Here is a 21,166-nt window from a genome sequence, read left to right on the forward strand (position 1 = left end):
TCCAAGATAAGATAAGTGTTGGCTAATGGTGATCCATGATAAGTAGACTGTTGGCAAAATGTGATCCAAGATAAGAAAAGTGTTGGCTAAAGGTGATCCAAGATAAGATAAGTGTTGGCTAAAGTTGATCCAAGATGAGTGTTGGCTAAAGTTGATCCAAGATAAGCAGAGTATTGGCTAAAGGGGATCCAAGATAAGTAGAGTGTTGGCTAAAGGTGATCCAAGATAAGAAGAGTGTTGGCTAAAGTTGATCCAAGATAAGTAGAGTGTTGGCTAAAGTTGATCCATGATAAGAAGAGTGTTGGCTAAAGTTGATCCAAGATAAGTAGAGTGTTGGCTAAAGTTGATCCAAGATAAGTAGAGTGTTGGCTAAACTTGATCCAAGATAAGAAGAGTGTTGGCTAAAGTTGATCCAAGATAAGTAGAGTGTTGGCTAAAGTTGATCCAAGATAAGTAGAGTGTTGGCTAAAGTTGATCCAAGATAAGTAGAGTGTTAGCTAAAGTTGATCCAAGATAAGTAGAGTGTTGGCTAAAGTTGATCCAAGATAAGTAGAGTGTTGGCTAAAGTTGATCCAAGATAAGTAGAGTATTGGCTAAAGTTGATCCAAGATAAGAAGAGTGTTGGCTAAATGGGATCCAAGATGAGACCTTTGATGGAGCTTCTGTTTGTACAATGTATGAGAAATGACACTGCAGAGAGATCAGTAGTAACGGATAGACAGGCAAATATTACAAGTATCAGGACTTGGGAAATAAGCTACAATACCCCCCTAACAAAGCTTTAGTGTTAGAATTTCTAATATCACTTTTTAAGGGATGAATTTTACGTTAATATAACCTCTTATCTATTCTCCAAGCAGGGAATGGGATGAAAGATCATCAGATCCTCAATAGAAGGGCTTTAGATATCCAATCCTATGTTAAGGATCAAGCAAAATAATTCTGGATACATTTATCCTTTGTGCACTGCCCTCAAACATGAGATAATCTGTGAGATTACCAGGAATGGCTGGATCCCGACTGAATGAAAAGGGGGATGCATTTGTGCTAAAAATTTTGTGTTCTTTCTAGAAGAAAGCAAGGGAGGAGCGGCTCAGCGAGTAAAGACACTGACTCTTTAAACAACTACACTGAGTGTGAAGCAGCGGAACCTGGTTCTAATCCCGGCGTCAGCTCCTCGTGACCTTGGGCAAGTCACTTTATCTCCCTGTGCCTCAGGCACCTAAAAAATAGGTTGTAAGCTCCACAGGGGAGGCACTCGTGCCTGCAAAAAATCTATGAATAGAGCTGTGTACACTATACAAGAAAACATTACTAAATATGCACCTTTAAGGATTCATAGGTTGAAAATTTAGTGCAATCGACAGTTACTGCTTTTTATTAATCCCTGCACTAATGGTGTCCATTGTTAATCACAATGATGCAGGACTCTCTGACAGTGAAAGGTTTTTAAGCCAGATATGGACAGGTAGGAGCATGGAGCACCCAAGACAGGTAAGTGAAGTGCTTTTGAAGGGGAAGTCCCACAGTCTGCTCCTCCCTACTGTCCTCATTGAGATGGTCAGGTGGATAAAAACCCCATTGTCCTGACATATTACTGCACTTTAGTAACCTGATCAGAGTCAGAGCTGTTGCCAGAATAAGCTGCTATCTTAACTGGAAACAGGGAGCGAGCGAAAGAAGGCGAGGAGATAGGAGAGTTTTAGAGAGGGCAAAACGAATTCCCTGTCAGGTGTATATGGTAAGTACGTTTAGGAGAACGCCGACATTTTTGTCCGAGCAGAAGCTAAGGGTTGCTTCTTGGAAACGTACAAGCGTAGGACTCTGAAACATTACAGAGGTCTTGTGGGAGGTGAGTACAAAATGAAAAGCGAGCGTTAATTCCGCGCTTCGGCGTTCTCGTGTCTTTATCCAAGACTCTCAGCTGCAAAACTGGTGCAAAAACAAAGAAAGGAATAACATAGCATAACAATTCTCCACGCAAAATTCTTGCTGAAAATATGGTATTTTTCTTTTTGATCTTTGAGGAAGCAGTTTCTCAGCTGGGAATTTCTGATAAAGAACTCTTTATGTGGGGTTCATGGGGTTGGCGTTTGATTGAGTGGTAACCCATCTCCTGACAAGCTCTTGGTTCTGTCGTGTGACAACTGAACCGGACCAGGCATGATATGCAAGTGTTACTGCAAAATGTCACTCAGAATGAAGTGGATATCACTGTCAAATGACCATCTTTATTAGACGACAATACGTTTTCATATATACAATATAGCTGATATCTGACAGGCATAATGTTACTGTCTAATAGCTCATACATTTGTGCACACTTAAATGATTATTTCATGAGTTACTCAGTGAAAAGCTTAATATAGAAATGGTACCTAGACATCACACAGGGGTATTTCATTGGGATGCATGTGGATTGTGACTGGAAGCAGACGCTATTAATGTTAGAACACATGAGATCTATTTTTAATTAGAAATGGGTATTATGAATGTGATTTATGCATTATACTTACTTGGCCCATTTGGGTTAAACTGTTTCATCACGGACACTTCTATTCTAATGTAATAGGACATGCAGAATGTCCCAGTGGTTGTGTAGAGAAGGAACACGTCCCATTTTCTCTCGCTTTTCTGTTTGAAAAGAGAAATGTCAATTCCATTTTTCTGCAAATGTTGTTTTTTTTAAACAATGCTTCTGTAAAATAGCCCAAAAGAGGTTGTCACTGGAGATGGGCGAATCCACCCAAATTCATTGCCCGGATTTTCTTGCATCCCCCCCCCCCCCAAAAAAATCAATTTCACGGTGTAAAATCCACAGGCGGATTTTGTTTTGAATCCGCGCGGATTGATCAAAAAACCGCCACGTGGATACAACCGTGGACAGATTTGTAGAAACCAATCCACAGATTCAGCAATCCGTTCGTGGATTCTTAACAATCCACCAACAGATTGCTGAACCCGCGGCTTGGATTCTACAAATCCGTCCATGAGCTGCGCAATCCGCGGAGTGCGTTGGTAATAATAATAATTAAAAATCCGCAAACCGCGAGTCGCCCTTTTTGAGATTGATCCGCTGAAATCCGCGGACCAAAGGAACCGAGCAATCCGCTGCGGATCCAAATCGGGCGCCAAAAATGCGCCCGTCTCTCGATCGTCACGAGAGGATTCCCTGAGCAGCACCTGCGGTGTCTCCCAGCCGTGGCTTTCTCTGCCCCTCTCGGATTAAAGCCGGTGGTCACTGTGCAGAGAAGCCGTTTCCTTCTGCTGGACAAGACATCAGCTCCATTTAAATGAATGAGCGCAAAATCTTGTCCAGCACTGGGACGCTGATTAGGAACCTAAGGGTCTTATCCTTTAGCAGTCAAAGCTGCCGATTGGTCTGTTTTTTGCTGAAATTCCACCATCCGCTTCAACAAGGAATTTGGGCCGAAAGTGGCCATGTCAATGGATATAGCGAAAGCCCCCACATGGTGCAGCATCGTGCAATGGGCATGGAAGCTAAAGTAATGTAATACAGCAGGTTGTCTCAACTCCAGTCCTAAAGACCCCCCAACAGGTCAGGTTTTCAGGATATCCATGCTTCAGCACAGGTGGCTCAATCAGTCACAGCTTCAGCATAGGTGGCTCTGTCTCAGCTTCAGCACAGGTTGCTCAATCAGTGGCTCAGTCTTCAACTGAGCCACTGATTGAGTAACCTGTGCTGAAGCAGGGATATCCTGAAAACCGGACAGCTTGGGAGGGCTTGAGAACTGGAGTTGAGAACCCCTGTAATACAGTAAGTAGAGAAGGGACACCTGACGAAGGGGTTAACCCCCTAGACCATTGTGTGTTGTTCTGTTCTGTCTCCGTGTCTCTGTGTCGACTGCATGTGCGTGCGGCAGAGCATCGTCCCTGCTTACTGTGTTACATCGGTGGCTGGTAGGATTCCAGCACATTATCTGCGCATCAGCATCAGATTATCGGAGGTACCTGTAACAGTGAGGGCTTCTACCCTCTATGCCGACTGGCTCAGCTCCGGAATTCAAGGGACGCCAACTTCAAGACTGAAGAACTGACCCACTGATTGAGCCACCTGTGCTGAAGCTGGGATATCCTTAAAACACGTCAGGTATTAAGGATATCCCTGCTTCAGCACAGGTGGCTCAATCAGTCCCAGCTTCAGCATAGTTGGCTCAATCAGTCCCAGCTTCAGCACAGGTGGCTCAATCAGTTGCAGCTTCAACACAGGTGGCTCAATCAGTGGCTCAGTCTTCGACTGAGCCACTGATTGAGCCACCTGTGCTGAAGCCGGGTTATACTTAATACTTGATGTGTTGGTGGCCCTTGAGGACTGGAGCTGAGCACCCCTACTCTATGCGATAATTGACTTTGTATATGTACACGTTTGTGTGATGCTCTCACAATCTACAAGAGAACCGTATGTAATGGAAGCTGTGATCATTTTAGTATAAGAAAAATGAAAATATACATTTGTCATGTTTACTAAGTGATGCTATCCTTTATAATATAGTATATATCACCCTCTGGTGCTAGAGGACACGTAGTGTGTGCGGTGCCATGCCTCCTGCCGCTGGAAGAGTACAGTTCAGAGGCCTTAACTGTTAACAGGGGGTTCAGGGGGCCCTAAATATCGAAAGGGTTTTTTGGGAAGACTGTTGACAGGGAAGGGGGGTCCAGGCGCCCTAACTGTTGACCCGAGGGGTAGTTTCTGGGTACAAACTGTTTGGTGAAAAGTATAAAGTAATATACTTCAATAATAATAATAATATTAAATATTTGGTTAACCCTTTGGCCAAAGCGTCATAAGCCTGCATACCTTACAGAGGTAAGGGGAAGGGTTCACAGTATAGTGTAGGACCTGCATTAATTTGGTTATACCTTGACGTTGGTATGCAGGCTTATGATGCTTTGGCCAAAGGGTTAACCAAATAACCAAGTATTTAATATTACTGTATTATTATTATTGAAGTATTTTACTTTATACCTTTCATCATATATGTTTTGTCAATGGGACGTAGCATTGGGCACCCCCTGTCTCTTGTTGTATGCAATTGCCACGCTCAGTAGCTCTCTGGTTGACATAAATATATATTCATCATGTGGTGGGTGTGGGAGTTTCAGCTAGCTGGGAATGTGTGTTAATTTACAAACTGTTTGGGCTTACTTCTGGGTTTGGGCCCCACTCTGCCGCCAGGCCGGGACTGTTGTTCCGGCGCTTACCCCCTGTCGGCGGCCCTGCCTGCGAAACATTTCACCAAGCTTCAAAGGGTTAATAATGTCACCAGGCGAATACGTTTGCAGCGCATTATCGCCAGAGACGAGTGCACGAAACGCGGTGTCTGCACCGGGGGTTATAGTCCCAGCATTATGCAACTGTAATGATTTGAAAGAATCTCGCAGGTGAATCTAGCGATGTTAGAGAAATGACCAAATGACCATATTAGGAGAAATTGCAATGCACGTTGACCTTTGAGGCTTGGCGAAGGTCGCACTGGTTTCCAAGGCAGAAAAAGAGCACATGTCACCTGGTTTGTGACCTTGACCAAAGGTTTCACACATTTCTAGTTCCAAGTGATAATAATAACTGGATTTTAATTAAACGTATATCCATCCCTTAAATGTATTAATTCTATCTCTATCGCTCGTACAGAGATCCGAATAGGTAAATTCAAAGCATTTACTTGAACCGGGGAACTTTTCAAGTAGGTTTCTCTTTCATTCACCTGGTTAGTGGAAAGTGTAACCAGAGCCCCGAGTGTAAGTAATGGTTGTAACTCCAGAAACTGGTCACGTGAGGAAGGAGGTTTGATGTTCAACTGATGGACCCATTATGTCATGTTTCAGATCCGGTTTCCCAATGCCTGGATGGCGGTAAAGATGACACTCCGCTTGCTCTAAGCCACAGATCCCAAAAGACATGAAGTTCCCTATTACATACTCATTTTGATCTGGAGTTTCTTTCCTCCCAGAGTGGATATCACCCCAGTAACTTCAGCCAAGATATGGCAATGCTCATGTTTGTATGGATAATGTTGCTGGTGATGTCTCTTCCAAACAGAGGTAAAGACCGAAGTCGACACAATATAACACATGTTCAGAACTTAAGCTCTGGGTGAAAGAACAATTGGAAGTAGTTACCGGGATTTCGGGAGAGCCGGGTCCTGCTAAAGGAGGGGGGCATTCTCAAAAGATTTCTGCTGAAGGAATTCTGTGAAAATAATAAGTGAGAGACCCTATTACAATAAATCAAATTGTTTTTAGTAACGTGAAAATTTAGATTAAAAAAAAAGGAGCGATACTTAGTACTGATGGGTGAATGTTTTTGGGGCGGTTTTGGATCCGCAGTGGATTGGCCGGTTCCTTTGGTCCGTGGATTTCAGCGGATCAATCTGAAAAGGGCGATTCGTGTTTTGCTGATTTTTTAAATTATTATTACCAATACGCTCCGCGGATTCAGCGAACTGCGAATTGGATTCTACAAAAATTTTTTTTGATGAATCCGTGCGGATTGAAACCGCCCAAATGCATTTGCAGATTTTACACCGCGACACGGCTTTTGGGGGTGACATCAGCGAAAATCCGGGAAACTGATTTGGGCGGATCCTCCCATTTCTAATACTCAGTACCATCAAACTTCAAATAACACACTTTAGGCCCATGTGTCAGTTAATATGTAGAACGGTTGTGGGTTGTTAATGGAATAATTCTGTATGGTATCAACGGAAATGCATCGGTTGATTAGTGCAGATTTGCTTCAGTGCAAAAACTATTTCAGTTGTCATCTTTTCCTCCCTAAAATTGAAATATTATCTTTAATAAATATTGAACAAAACCAGAGTACAATAATTCCCTGCACTGTTCTAAGACTAGTTTAATGCAAGAGTCAAAAGGACCGTTGTTTCTCTGGCTCTAGAATGGAAATGATTTTAATCGTATGCATAATGTATATATGTTTTTTTTATCATCATGATTCCTGCAGGTCACAGCCAAGAAACTAAGCAAAACAGACTTGAAAAGATTGTTTCCATGTGGAAATCGAAACTGGGGTATCTTCGTCCTCTTTTGTCTAATGTTAAGACTGGGCAGAAGCCTTATGACGATGTACAAACTGTGCTGAATAAGGTGGTGTCCAGTTTAGAGTCCTTGGGGATTACACCAGAGAAGATTTTATCATTCCATGGTGTTCAAAAAAAACAAGCGAAGCAGAACCGGCTGTCTGAATTCTTGTACAACGTATCCACGTATTTGCAGAACCAAGAATCCCAGGAGCACGTGGGTGAGTCGTGGCAGAACCTGCTTCATCAGTTCTTCCAGGCTCCAGCAGAAAGGTCTCCCACTGTAGCAGTTCTGAAGCTTCAGGACTTCCTTGTCTCTATGAGAGGAAGTCCAAACTGGGGGGCTCTACTCGGCTTCATACAGAGCATTATTAAGGCTGTCAGCAATGGTGATACAGCACTCCACCTTTTAGGACAGAATTGGGGGGTGCTGACTGGGCTGATGGATACCCTCTTCCAAACTTTGCTCAGTGGAACCTTGACCCAAACTAGTGCAACACTTCAGGGAGTCTTATGCTCCTTGATGGGTTACAATAACTGTGGCTTTAGTCTTGACCAGCTACACAAGCTGATTTTGCTCTTTGAGGCCAACAACTGGAAACCAATGGTCAATGTGCAATCAGGAAGCTCAGTGGCACCACATGGGAGATATAGGCCCTTTAGCATGCTCTCTGGGTCATTCAAAGACAAACACCCCAACCGTACCAGCCTAAACTATCCAAATCAGACTGACGGGCAAAATGTCTTGCAAATATTCTATCGTTCCAAGGAAAAAGAGAAAGGAATAACAGCCACAGGTTCAGAGAGGGGCGTAGAAGATGCCCTTTGGGAGGTATTGGAAGACCTGCGTCACAGCTTCCTGAAGAGGATGGAGAGGTCTGTATATGACAACTTAAACAAGAAAGTCTCCCACATGAGAGGGTCGCTATTGAATAGGGTGTCTTCAGTAATTGGTGTCCCCCACTCCGATAAGAATGGAAAGTGTTCTGTAGGTAAGTGATTTACAATGTTATAGAAATATCCTAATTCTGACTGCTGAGAATTGTCCTTAATTAAGTTGCAGGACCAATGGTGAAAACGATCTCTTTGTAATATACCATGCAATTAAGAGTTCTTTATTATGCTAATAGGTTTCTCCATATTCGATACATATGGGATTACAATCTTACTGTATATTCACCTCTTTGTCTCCCTTTGACAGGTAACTTGCAGCGGCTGCTCTTGTGGTAAGTTATGAAGGACATATCATGGGTTCTACTTATCCCCTTAGTTTGGAGGCGTACATTGAGTCGCATAAAATGGTTAGGCAGGGTGAAATGGAAAAAAAGGATACGAATACATGTTATGGTAGTATTGGAAATTATATTGTGGTGGTGTTGTTGGTGAAACAATTGTCATAATTGAATTAAAATGACATTAGTCCAAGTGGTACACTGTAAAAGGATACTTTGGAGAAGATTCATTAAGCTTAGCTAAGGGGTATTATTAGATAAGGGGTATTATTAGATAAGAGGTATTATTAGATAAGGGGTATTAGAGCGCAATCCCGTGTTATTTGCCATTGAAGACCATGGAAATTAGATCACAGGATCAATACCCCTTATCGGAGATTAGTGAATCCCGACCTTTGAGTAGATACAAGGTTGACAAGTCTATTGTGGCAAGATCCCGGCGTCTGTCTTAATATTGGTATTGTTACATTTATCATTCGGAATACTTTTGTAGCCAAGACTTTTTGTTTTGTGCAAAGCTCTTTATAGATAGAATCTACACTGACATGAATGGTGGAAAGGGTACTCCCATGACATGAAGCTTTGTTTCTGTTTCGCATGCAGGGGAATAAAACATAATATTACTTGGAACACCCACTCCCTTGGATTTACTTCCACCAGGCCCCCATCGGCTCCTCCAATCCTGACATGTGGTCAATCTGCTCGGTTACTTGGGAGGAGTGAGGACAGAACTCATAGTGTCACAAAGAGGTCAGAAGCTGATTTGTGGGAGGAACCTCAGCCGTATTCTGAAGTCCTGGAGGCTGTTTGCAATGACACCATCCAAGGTCTACCTGGTGTCTCCAACTTCACTGTCTACCTGTACTGTAATATGTACAATGCCACTGGCTACTCCATCCAGCCAAACTTTGATCTTAGGGCCGCCTGTTCAGATGCAGCCTGGTATCTATCTTCCATGGAAGAAGACTCAATTTGGTTGTGGGTCTGCCGAGAATATTTTCCTGTGGAGTTTAATGTCACTGTATGCAGAAACGCATCCTTCCCAGGGCGCAGACAAGACCCAGCGTTGATGAATGAGCTGTGCACTCATTTTTATAACGGCACTGATGGTGTCAGAGAGCAAAGAAATAATGTAAGATGCTCAGATGTGTGGCAGGGATTACCTCTGAGCCCGACGGTTGTGAAGAATTGCCTTTTTGAAAACAAAACACTTTGGATGGGTAAGCTATGTAATAGCAGCACACTGTCAGGCATGCCAGAGGATACTAGGGCGTGGGTATCTAAGCTGTGCTATCGCCATGCATTAAAAACAAATGTGCAAAATGCAACCATTCTCAGAAACATTGCGTCGTGCAACTACAAGACGTGGGACCAAAAGGCATTCAGAAATGTCAGTTTGGTGGAACGATGCAAAGGGGTGAATGGCCATGGCTTTAAAGACCGTGTGTGCAGAAATATTTCATTGTATGATTCTTTAAAGTCTGCCCATCCATGGATCGAGGAACACTGCATAGGGTTTGGGAACAATTCTTCCGAAGAAGATAAATGCTTCCTTCAGAAACTAGTGGACATGCTACCACTGGCCTCCAGTTGGGACTTATCTCAGCTTTGTAGAAATCCTGTCTCCTTCATCAGGGGGCTGGTGTCCCAGCTCTCTCAATGTGACAGTGAGTCTTCTAGCTGGATTCTGAATGTCAATTATCTCCTGAAGCTGCTGGATTTTCTCCTCACCCTTTCTGACTTGGATCAGATAGGTAAGGAAACAAGGGATAAACTGGGAGAGGCTATCCTTCTTTCGAGCCTCCTGGATAATAGCTCTTTTTGGGCTTCTTTCAAGATGAATTCTTCACTGAGCATCCTTCAGACTGTGGAATGGTACCTGGAGCATGCGAACGATGACGCTGACAAAGAGAACCTCCTGAGCTGCTTCAGCGTGAGTTAACTTTATGCTTTTCATTTGCATTGTCTGAATTCTTAGGAAGGTTGTTTCTCTAAAGGGGATAATGACAGAGGTAGATGGACCAAAATGTCCATTGTTAATTATTTAAAAAGTATATAACATATAGAAATTAGTTGCAAAAATATTTCAATAGCATAGCAGCTCTGAGTCTTTTTAATCATAAATGGAGTCAATATTTTAGACTCTTCTGTGTGTGTGTGTGTGTGTATATATATATATATATATATACAGTGTTCGACAAACCTATACATTTGCATGCCCCGGGCGAGTGGATTTAACATCGTGGCAAGCTCCTATTTGCCCAAGCAGCACACGTGTGGTACTAGGTGGCGAGTAGATTTTTTTGTTCGGCGAGTAGATTTTTTGGTGATTTGTCGACCACTGTATATATATATATGTGTGTGTGCATGTGTGCATATACATATATGCTTGTGTGGGTGTATGTATATACATATATGCTTATTTTACATTATACAGTACCTCTCACTAAAGTTGTTTCTTGTTTTGTTTTTCAATGTTATCCCTGGCCTTGGGAGATTTTTCCTAACGACAAACATATTAACATGGAAACAATCATTTAAGGATATCCCTGCTTCAGCACAGGTGGCTCAATGAGTTGCTCAGTCGATGACTGAGCCACTAATTGAGTCACCTGTGCTGAAGCTGAAGCTGAAGCTGGGACTGATTGAGCCACCTGTGCTGACGCAGGGACTTATTGAGCCACCCGTGCTGAAGCAGGGACTGATCGAGCCACCTGGGTTGCAGCAGGGATATCCTGAAAACCTCAACTGTTGGGGTGTTTTAAGGGCTGGAGTTGGAACGAATTCCACTTTGCAGTCATGTACTGTTGCAATTGATTATATGCTGCACCTATACATTATTTGTTGGAATCCAGGCACTCTCATAGGTTTATGTGCGACAGAACTGCCAACAGATTAGCCACTCAGCAGAACATACTGTAGCTTGTCAGAACCGCACTTCCCTGATGTTGCCACAATGTGTTCATGTAACTGTTTATGTCTGATAGCCGGTGCTGTGGGAGCTCATCCAGAAGGAAGAGAATGCCACAGCGTTTGAAATTCTTCTCCAGGTATTGTGCAAATTCTTTTATAAGTCAAACAGAACTCTTAGTCTAATTCTGGGAATTATTACTCAGTCAAATCAAAAAGCTAAAGAAATGCAAAAAAAAACCAAAACACTCCATGCATATTCAAGTAACGAGTCAGTTGTCATTCACATGTCTCAGACAGGTCTTTAACCCTGCGTTCCCCCGTTATCTCCCAGCATATAGTGCTTCCACTGCAGCAAGGAATTCTGGGAAATGACATGCAAATGAGCACTCAGTGTCACCTTTTGCTTCAAATCCATTTTGACATGGACCCCGATGCGCTTCAGTTTATGAAATCTGTTCTAGGGTCAGGGTAACCTTGTCTGCATATTCTAGGATTTTAAGGTGACATTTAGTTTAATATTAATTATGTAACTATATGAATAACTATATGCAATTGTCCTAATACACTCAATTGGTATCATATGTCATCTGACCCTATAGGGACAGTACTATTTTTGGGGTACAGCTTCATTATAGACAAATGATATTAGGTTGAAAAAAGACTTCCGTCCATCAATTTCAACTTTTGTCAAGTTGTAATTGGGTGAGTGTCACGGGGGAGACTCCTGGAGTGAGTAGGACTTCGGTGGCCGGAGCAGCAGGGGAGGCAAGGATGGTTGGGGTCACGGGGTGAGGTCGGTGGCAGACAGCAAGCAGGATGGTTGGGCTCCAGGCAGGGGTCGGCAACAGGAAGGCAGGAGCAGGGCAGGGGAACAGGAACTGAGATTAGGGAGCAGGAACTTAGACTAGGGAGCAGGGAGCAGGAAACAATCAGGGACAAGCCAGATTACTAGCAAGGGCCTTCAATAAGTACAGGACACCACACGGAACAGGAACAGAAGCATGGGCATAAGGAGTCTGGACACAAAACAAAGACAAGAGAGGAACAGGAAACAGGAAACTATAAGGACAGAGGACAGGACCAACAAGAGGAGACAGACAGACAGAGGTACCCCAGAGCAGAGAGAAACAGTAGCACAGCCGGTGGACAGATAAGGAACAGAAGGGGAGAGGAAGAATTAGGAAAATATATGTCAGGACTATTTCCTGACAGTGAGATATATTGGATGTATATTTATTGTTATATTGATCTAGTGCTGGGTGTTTAAATGGGCATACTCCTTGGTCTATGAAATAATATACATTCTGTAATAAAGATGAGGACCCCACTGAGACCTACTCGAGTTGTGTTGAGAAATCGACTATGGTACAGGTGACACTCAAACGGGAGGTATATTGACCGGTCCCCTTTTTTTGCTCATTCTTCGATAGAGTGGGCAGGTATGGATGAACCTTTTCATTGTCCAGAGCTGCCAGGCAGAAAGTATAACGAGGGATCTGTTTCCATTGCAGGAATATCTGCAGATGCCCCGTCAAGGTTTCCAGAAGGTCTTAATGTCGGCGGAGAATGATTCAGTGCAACGTTTCCTCTCGTTGATGCATCGCTCGTGGCCCAGAATTCAGGTAGGCAACAGGTGCTGGGAATGGAAGCCAAGGAGAATTCTACTCGTGAGAAATGGATTACAGGGGAAAGAAACAAAGACCTTGGTCAGTGGTGTCCAACCTTCGTTTGGTTAAGGAACCCCAAGGGAAATTCTGAGGAACCCGCAACCATTTCTAATAGCAACCCTGAGATCAGATGCATTATACGTTCTTCAGTATTTGATACCATTTTTAAATGACCAGAAAATTGCAGGGAACCCTTTAGGGGCGCCCTTGGAACCCTGGCCTAGAACCACAAAAGAGTGCAAATCTTTAGCATTCATTTGACTGGAAGTAAAGGCGTACTAAAGCTCAGCACCCTTTTGTGGATCCAGGCTAAAGCTGGGTCTGTTGCATCTATATGAAGCACTTACCAAAATGCCCTCCTACTGTCTCTGTACGTTCCTCCTACATACCAATTAGATTGTAAGCTCCTCGGAGCAGGGATTCCTCTTCCTAAGTGTTATGTTTGTCTGAAGCACTTATTCCCATGACCTGTTATTTATATTATATTATTTGTTATTTATATGATTACCACGTGTATTACTACTGTGAAGCGCTATGTACATTAATGGCGCTATACAAATAAAGACATACAATACAATACAATCTAGCATCAGTGCTGCAAGATAAAGGCTTTGAAACTTAAAAGAGCTCAATTTAACATTCAGCTTGTACTGTATCATTAATTCATGTTTAATTCAAGGCTCACTGAGCTCCATTTAGATGCACAGAGGAAGGCTTTCTGTTTCACGGTGTCTCATTACAAAAATGGATTGCAAGCTCTCTGGGACATAAATGCTTTGTCGCTCTATTGTTCTACTGCATACAATGTTATATATACACTGCCTGAATTACATGAAATAAGACAGTCTTTGTATGTGGAAAGTAGATTAAAACAGGAGTGCGCAAAGTTTTTTTGCTGTGCCCCCCCTGTGTGCCGGCCGCAGCGCTCGCGCCCCCCCTCTCCAATGACCCGGCGTCAAATGATGCCGAGCATGATGTGACGGCACGTCACGTGACCCCACAGCGTCATTTGACCATGACGATGTGTCATGTCACATGACCCCGCGGCGTCATGGCAACATGACCAGAAGCCGGCTGAATCCCAGTAAGTTGAGGTTGCAGAGGCCTCGCGCGGTCCCCCGACATTTAATTTAAATGTCTCAGGGAAGAGCGCAGGGCCTCTGCAACTGCCGCGCACCCCCTGAAAAAGCACACGCCCCTCCCCCCAGTTTGCGCACCCCTTGACTTGGAGGAGCAGCTCAGTGAGTAAAGACTCAGATAATATTCACACTGAGTGTGAAGCAGGGGAGCCTGGTTCAACTCCCGGTGTCGGCTCCTTGTGACCTTGGGCAAGTCACTTTATCTCCCTGTGCCTCAGGCACCAAAAAACAGAGATTATAAACTCTACGGGACAGGGAGTGTGTCTGTAACAACCCTATGTACTGCGTACCGCGCGCTGTACTGTCATTGTGACGCGCTTTGAGTCCCATTGGGAGCGCTATATAAAATAAAATTATTATTATTAGTATTATTATTTATAAGCAAGATACATAATTATTAAACTGTCATTTTCCTCTCCTTGCAGGTGTCTCAGCCGGATGAGAGAGGATTGGAGACCCTGACCTCAATGGTCATTCAGAAGTTCCCTCTCTTAACACCTCAGATATTTGTCGACCTGTCCCAGTTTATTCCATTTATGTCCGTGTCTGACATCACCAGCTTCCCGGCCTGGCTGCTGGCCAATGAGAGCGTGTAAGTGAGAGCGCTGGAACTTTCAGCTGGCAGGGAGGAAGTGTAGCCAAACAGCACCAGCTGGACAATGAACACGCATATTAAAGGAGGGTGCTCAACTCCAGTCCTCAAACCTGCCCCCCCCCCCTAAACAGGCAGGTTTTAAGGATATCCCTGCTTCTGCACGGTTGGTTCGGTTGACTAAAGCAGGGGTGGCCAACTCCAGTCCTCAAGGGCTACCTTCAGGTCAGTTTTGGAGGATATCCCTGCTTCAGCACAGGTGGCTCAATGATTGAGCCACCTGTGTTGAAGCTGGGATATCCTTTAAACCTGACCTGCTGGGGGAGGGGGGAGGGAGTAGTGGGGGAATCTTGAGGACGGGAGTCGAGCGCCCATGCTTTAAATCACTAATGTTAATAGTTATGTGGGATAAATATAATGTTTGCTGTACAAATATATTGAGAATATTGACGCATTCATCATTAAAGAAACATTTAATCAAAATGTGAAAATATCAAATGAAATTAAACCGAACCCTACACGGTCCTTGGATACTGGTGATGCTGATGACTGATTCCACAATGCTTTTGTCTAAATCAATGAAACAAATCTGTGCATCTCCAAGGATCCAGGTTAAAACAAAAAGATAAGATTATATAGTGCAGCATCCTTCTGCATACACTGGTTAAGGATTTAACCTGAGAAACGCCAAAAGGAACCCGAGCTCGGGAGAATATCTCCAATTTTTCTTAGCCTAATCCTATCTTACTTTTATTATTCACTTTTTAGAGAATACTACACTACATACTTTCGTGTATCTTTTTAACTTTTTAGAATTTACATTTTACATATTTTATTAAGATAATATAATGTTGGCGTCTCCAAAAATACTGGACGCAATGGTGAAAGGTGCGATGTGCTCGAGACGTGCACACCCCCCCCCCCCTCACCGCTCCATGCTGTTTCCTCCTCTCCTTGGCCCTACCCCCAGGCTCCTGACACCTCCTCCTGATTGGCTGCATTTCCCAGCAGCAGGCAATCAGGATGGAGGAAGCTGCTCAGCCCCCTAGCAGCAGCCCTGCTCAGGGAAATCCCGTGGTCCCCCCAAGCTGGTCGGATCACTATTCCAGAGAGGTGATACCGTAATATCCAGTATTACCTCCAATTTTTACGGGGCAGAGTGTCTAAGTACAGGACAGTCCGGTTCAATACTGGACACCTGGCTACCCTATATGCAGCACGTACAGAAAATAATGTTTACTGAAATATTCAGTTACTTCAAAATAATGTATTTGAGAGAATAAATAACGATATACATTGAAAAAATCAGATTCAATGCTGCAATATCAATGTAATTATAATGTAATATTTCAATACGTTCTCTATTTGTTTTTGGCACTAAACTGTCATTTTGAATGGTTTCGCATAATCTGTGTGCATGGCATGTTTTATATATATTTTGTTCCAGATTAGATGCAATTAGGATCCACAGCCCGAATATGAAGCTCACGCAGAAACGCGCATTTGCAAAGCGCTTTTTGCAAGCCAACATGTTTGGGGACATCCCTTCATGGCCACCGTATTTCCTGAGGTCCATCCAACCTTTACTTCCCCATTTGCCTTTCTGCCATTTTGCACAGCTGACCCCTGATCAGGTTCGTATTTCCAGTTCCCCAGTTCCCATCTTCCCGTTACTACATCGGCCTATTTTTCAGCCCTGCATATTTTAATCGATTTCGTTTCAAGCCAAAACTGGTGCAATTTCGTTTCAAGCCAAAACTGGTGCAATTTCGTTTCAAGCCAAAACTGGTGCAATTTCGTTTCAAGCCAAAACTGGTGCAATTTCGTGCCAACTCACCAGTTGTATCAAAGTCCAAAAAATCATTTTTGGCTTAGAAGTTTGGTTTCTTTCATACATTTGGTGCAGTGTTTTGTTTACCCCATAATTACACCACTTTTCCCATAAATCATAAACCCTATTTTTTATCTAGTGAAATCTGATTAAATTTGGATGGCAATAAATAGCCTCTGCGACCATTATAGATTGGGGTGTAATTGTACAATGTTAATGGTAATAGCAAAAAAGAAAGATATTACTAAACTTATCCAACAATACCATAGCTCCCAAATGGTATTCTTTCTAACTACTTACGTACGCCGGCTACGGTCCCAGTGTTTAATGCCGCGCGCACGCCTGGCGAGCTGGTGGCGCGTGCACAGATAAAAGCCGCAATCTGCGGTCTGTAGGGGAGCGATGTGATGCGGGGGGAGTGGCGGCCATGACAGGGGGAGGCGCGGCCATGACAGGGCTTTTCAGCCCTTCCATTGGCTGCCCACCGACCCCGTGATCACATCGCGGTACGGGAAGACAACATTGTTGTGTTCCCTGCCAGCGCACGCACCATCGCAATACGTGAGCGCCCACACAAGAAGCTACTGGGGCCTGCCTGATAGAGGTGTGTATCTGGTGTGCGATGCACACTCTGTAGCGCACACTGCAGCGGCCAGTGGGGACCATGGCCTAGACTTGCCAGGAGGCTTCTGGCACATACACACACACGCACACCTACACACACCACACACCCTCCCACCCCCAGGGTCCTGACACCTCCTCCCGATTGGCTGCTGCGGGGTAATGCAGCCAATCAGGATGGAGGAAACTGCCCAGCCCCCTAGCAACAGCCCTGCTCTCTCCTTGCTCAGGGAAATCCCGCCCCCGAGGCCCCCCAGGCCGGTCAGGTCACCATGTCCAGAAAGGTAATACCAGTATACACAAACATGTCCAGTATTATCTCTCATTTTTTACTGGACAGTGTCCAAATACAGGAGGTTCAATATTGGACACTGGCAACCCTATGCACTGTGACTAACTATATAAACTAACTCAACAGGGTCTACGCTTCAGGGCAAAATTGGTGCAAATTAACCCCATCATTTATATTTATGTGTTTTTAAACTCTGTCACAAAGATAGATTAAGCATTTGTAATGGAAGGAAGTTGGCTGAGCATAGGAGATGATAACAATCGTCAGACAGATTTGTATGTGTGTAATGCATTATAAATACTGCTCAATGGTCCTTAGGAAGCATCCATGTAAAGAGTGAAAGAGAAGCGAGCGAGGCACTGACAGTTCTACTAACCACGTGCTTTGTTTCTCTCAGATTAGATTGCTGGCAGATGGCTGGAGAGATGCGAGACTAGGGATGGTCCAGGGGCGCTTCGTGGCACAAAGCTTTCTGAACAGAAGCAGAGATAACACTCTGGAGCAGGTCCAAACGTAAACAATGCCAATGAAATCCGTATTATCTAATACTACTGTTCGGGGTTATGTAGCAAAGTCTGCTGGCTGCAAAACTGGAGCAGAACGGGGTGTGAAAAACAGCACCAGATTTAGCATTAAAATGCTGCGATGAAATCTATCTTTTCGGGCCACTTTTGGAGCTGGGAGATTGTCATACATTAAAGTCCTAAAACGGATAAGGATGGCCATATCTATTAGTTATTCAATTAGTTATTTGCTGCAAGGGTTAACATTTCTGAACTCATTTATTAAAAGGGTAAAATGTCTCTTTAGCAGAATGCTTTTAATTATTTTAATGAGTTTTATGTATCAATATACTACGCCTAGTACAGTGCAGGCCTTGTGTAATAGGTGCTACTATGAAAACAATATTTGCTCGTCCATCTAAAGTATTGCATGGATTGTGCAGCCACCAATTACTTGATGAATACACAGTGTGTGACATTAAGGTAAGAGTTATATTGGCACTTGTAAAGCAAATGGGTACAGTGGGAAATTGGGAAGGACCAGAAATAAAATTAGGAAGTTTGTATAACGGGAATGACACAAAATCTTTGACATTCAGGCACTTTTTATACAGGCTAAAGTAGGGATGGCCAACTCCAGTCCTCAAGGGGCACCAACAGGTCAGGTTTTGAGGATATCCCTGCTTCAGCGCAGGTGGCTCAATCAGTGGCTCAGTCAAAGACTGAGCCACTGATTGAGCCACCTATGCGGAAGCAGGGATATTCTTAAAACCTGACCTGTTGGTGGCCTTTGAGTACTGGAGTTAGCCACCCCTGGACTAAAGTGTTCGCATTATTGCTTTTCATAATTACTATTGCTTCCATTGAAGGCTTGGCAGTCTGGTTTGTTACCTGACTTACGAGGATCTGCAAAGCCTTTTCCCACTGAAGTTCCCACTTGGAATGTTGGAGAACAATTTGCTTGGTTGCATTACAGATGGGACCTTATCCCTGCGTGGGCGAGTAAGTGTTTATTATATGTAAACTTTTACTTCTGCCGATCCACTGACACTAATCTCCCTCTGATAAAGTTTCATTTCTCTACAGACATATGGGTATATGTATCAACATATGCAGAGCTATATTTATATATAATATATTATTATTCCCCTAATATCACTATTACTGTTCCCCAAATGTTTGTGGTAATAATACTAAACAAAATAAGCACATACAACTTACATAATATATACAATGTTGATGATGGTAAATTGTTTAAAAGAAAAGAAGACATATATATATATATATATATATATATATATATATATATATATATATATATATATATATATATATATATATTTATTCTGTTTAATTTACTAACCTTGATAACACAACCTATTTAATATTATGCCTTGTGCTCTCACTACACTCATTGTCATTATGTCACTAAATACAATGAAGACAGCCTTTGCTAGTCTGTTTGTAAATTTGATACTAGTGCAGTTACATTACCCTACATACAGGACTACAAAACATGCCCCAGTATCTGGGTGCTTACCCTAAACATCCTCTAGCTCAAGAGTGGCCAACTCCAGTCCTCAAGGGCCACCAACAGTCCGGGTATTAGGGATATCCCTGCTTCATCACTGGTGTGTCAATTAGTGGCTCAGTCAAAGATTGAGCCACTGATAGACCCACCTGTGCGGAAGCAGGGATATCTCAAATACATGGCTGTGGTTGGCCCTTGAGGACTGGAGTTGGCCATTCCTGCTCTAAGTAAATAGCTTCCAAAGTCTGCAGGTACAGTATGTTTTCAAAACAGTCATACGTCAAAGACAGTATTGGAGAGTAGTTAAAAACGAGTGGGAGGAACTTGACTCAATCATCCTAGAAAGTGAACTGTTCTGAAACTGACATATACGGTTATCATAAACGTGCCAGTCAGCTGTCTCTCAAAGAGGCCCATATTTAATTACCAGTCTTCTACCATGCGACACCTTGTACGTATGTTGTCTTTTTACGCTGGGGGATGTTTCGTGGCAAAAGGGTGCTAAATAAATATGGCTGCTAACTAAATATGTCCCATAAGCTGTGCCCCACTAAAACAAACATGATCAAAACACACTTTCTATATTCATTGACATTATGTAAAAATGGGGCTTTTGTCCCCTTTTCTTCTGAAGACACACCCATGACAATTAACCAAAAAAATTATTTTCATCTAAGACTGTAAATGGTGTTCTGATTTCAGTTGGCTTACTCGCTGGTGGACTTGTTGAAAAGGGTCGATGTAAATGCATTCGGCCTCCGTGAACTCATTAGTTGGAGAAGTCTTCTTCCGGAGCTGGGAGTCACTTTCTTTCAAAGGCTGGCAGACACACAGGTGGCTGAGCTACTTCCAGAGATACGAGCTAATGAGCTCACACCTGCTCAGGTAAGTGCATTGGATTGAGATCCTGCAATTTCTGTTTGTTTGCATGTGAGTGGCATGGGATCTAGTTACTGTTTGCTGTATGTGAGTGGCATGGGATCTAGTTACTGTTTGCTGTATGTGAGTGGCATGGGATCCAGTCACTGAGTGTTGAATGTGAGATACAGTTATTCTGTGTTGTATGTGAGTGACATGGGATCCACTTACTGTTTGTCTTATGTAAGGATCATGGGATCCAGTCACTGTTTGTCGTGCGTGAGTGGCATGGGATCCAGTCACTGTTTGCCATGCGTGAGTGGCATGGTAACCAGTCACTTTTTGTCATGCGTGTGTGGCATGGGATCCAGTCACTGTTTGTTACATGTGAGTTCCATGGGATCCAGTCACTATTTGTGGTGCGTGAGTGGCATGGGATCCAGTTACTGTTTGTTATATGTGAGTTCCATGGGATCCAGTCACTATTTGTGGTGCGTGAGTGGCATGGGATCCAGTCACTGCTTGTCATGCGTGATTGGCATGGGATCCAGTCACTGTTTGTTACATGTGAGTTCCATGGGATCCAGTCAGTTTGTCGTGCATGAGTGGCATGGGATCCAGTCACTGCTTGTCATGCGTGATTGGCATGGGATCAAGTCAATGTTTGTTATGTGAGTTTCGTGGGATCCAGTTAGTTTGTCATGCGTGAGTGGCATGGGATCCAGATACTGTTTGTTACATGTGAGTTTCATGGGATCCAGTCACTGTTTGTCATGCGATAATGGCATGGGATCCAGTCACTGTTTGTTACACTACAGTATATTCAGATATTTAACATGTCTCTCAGGCATGCAGTGCTTATTTGTGACATGTGTATATTCTTTTTGGAAACCTCTGTGGATACTTATATTTTGCCAGTGTTGATTCAT

The 21,166-nt window shown here is 43.4% G+C and overlaps 2 protein-coding genes across 2 annotated transcripts in view; one reads left to right on the forward strand and one right to left on the reverse strand.

Annotated features, from left to right (window-relative positions):
- The window catches only part of RPL37A (ribosomal protein L37a), a 359,890-nt gene that overhangs the window by 306,740 nt on the left and 31,984 nt on the right, over window positions 1-21,166 (reverse strand). The gene's annotated exons all lie outside the window — the stretch shown is intronic.
- Window positions 6,970-21,166, forward strand: part of STRC (stereocilin) — a 30,697-nt gene continuing 16,500 nt past the window's right edge. Inside the window, exons 1-10 of the mRNA XM_075576251.1 lie at window positions 6,970-8,050; window positions 8,260-8,284; window positions 8,894-10,223; window positions 11,278-11,340; window positions 12,715-12,825; window positions 14,435-14,601; window positions 16,049-16,235; window positions 17,743-17,858; window positions 18,718-18,850; window positions 20,082-20,264. Coding sequence (XP_075432366.1) covers window positions 6,970-8,050; window positions 8,260-8,284; window positions 8,894-10,223; window positions 11,278-11,340; window positions 12,715-12,825; window positions 14,435-14,601; window positions 16,049-16,235; window positions 17,743-17,858; window positions 18,718-18,850; window positions 20,082-20,264 — 3,396 coding nt within the window. The remainder of the gene's footprint in view (window positions 8,051-8,259; window positions 8,285-8,893; window positions 10,224-11,277; window positions 11,341-12,714; window positions 12,826-14,434; window positions 14,602-16,048; window positions 16,236-17,742; window positions 17,859-18,717; window positions 18,851-20,081; window positions 20,265-21,166) is intronic.

This window comes from Ascaphus truei, chromosome 18 (assembly GCF_040206685.1).
Source record: "Ascaphus truei isolate aAscTru1 chromosome 18, aAscTru1.hap1, whole genome shotgun sequence".
In the NCBI taxonomy this organism is placed as follows: domain Eukaryota; kingdom Metazoa; phylum Chordata; class Amphibia; order Anura; family Ascaphidae; genus Ascaphus; species Ascaphus truei.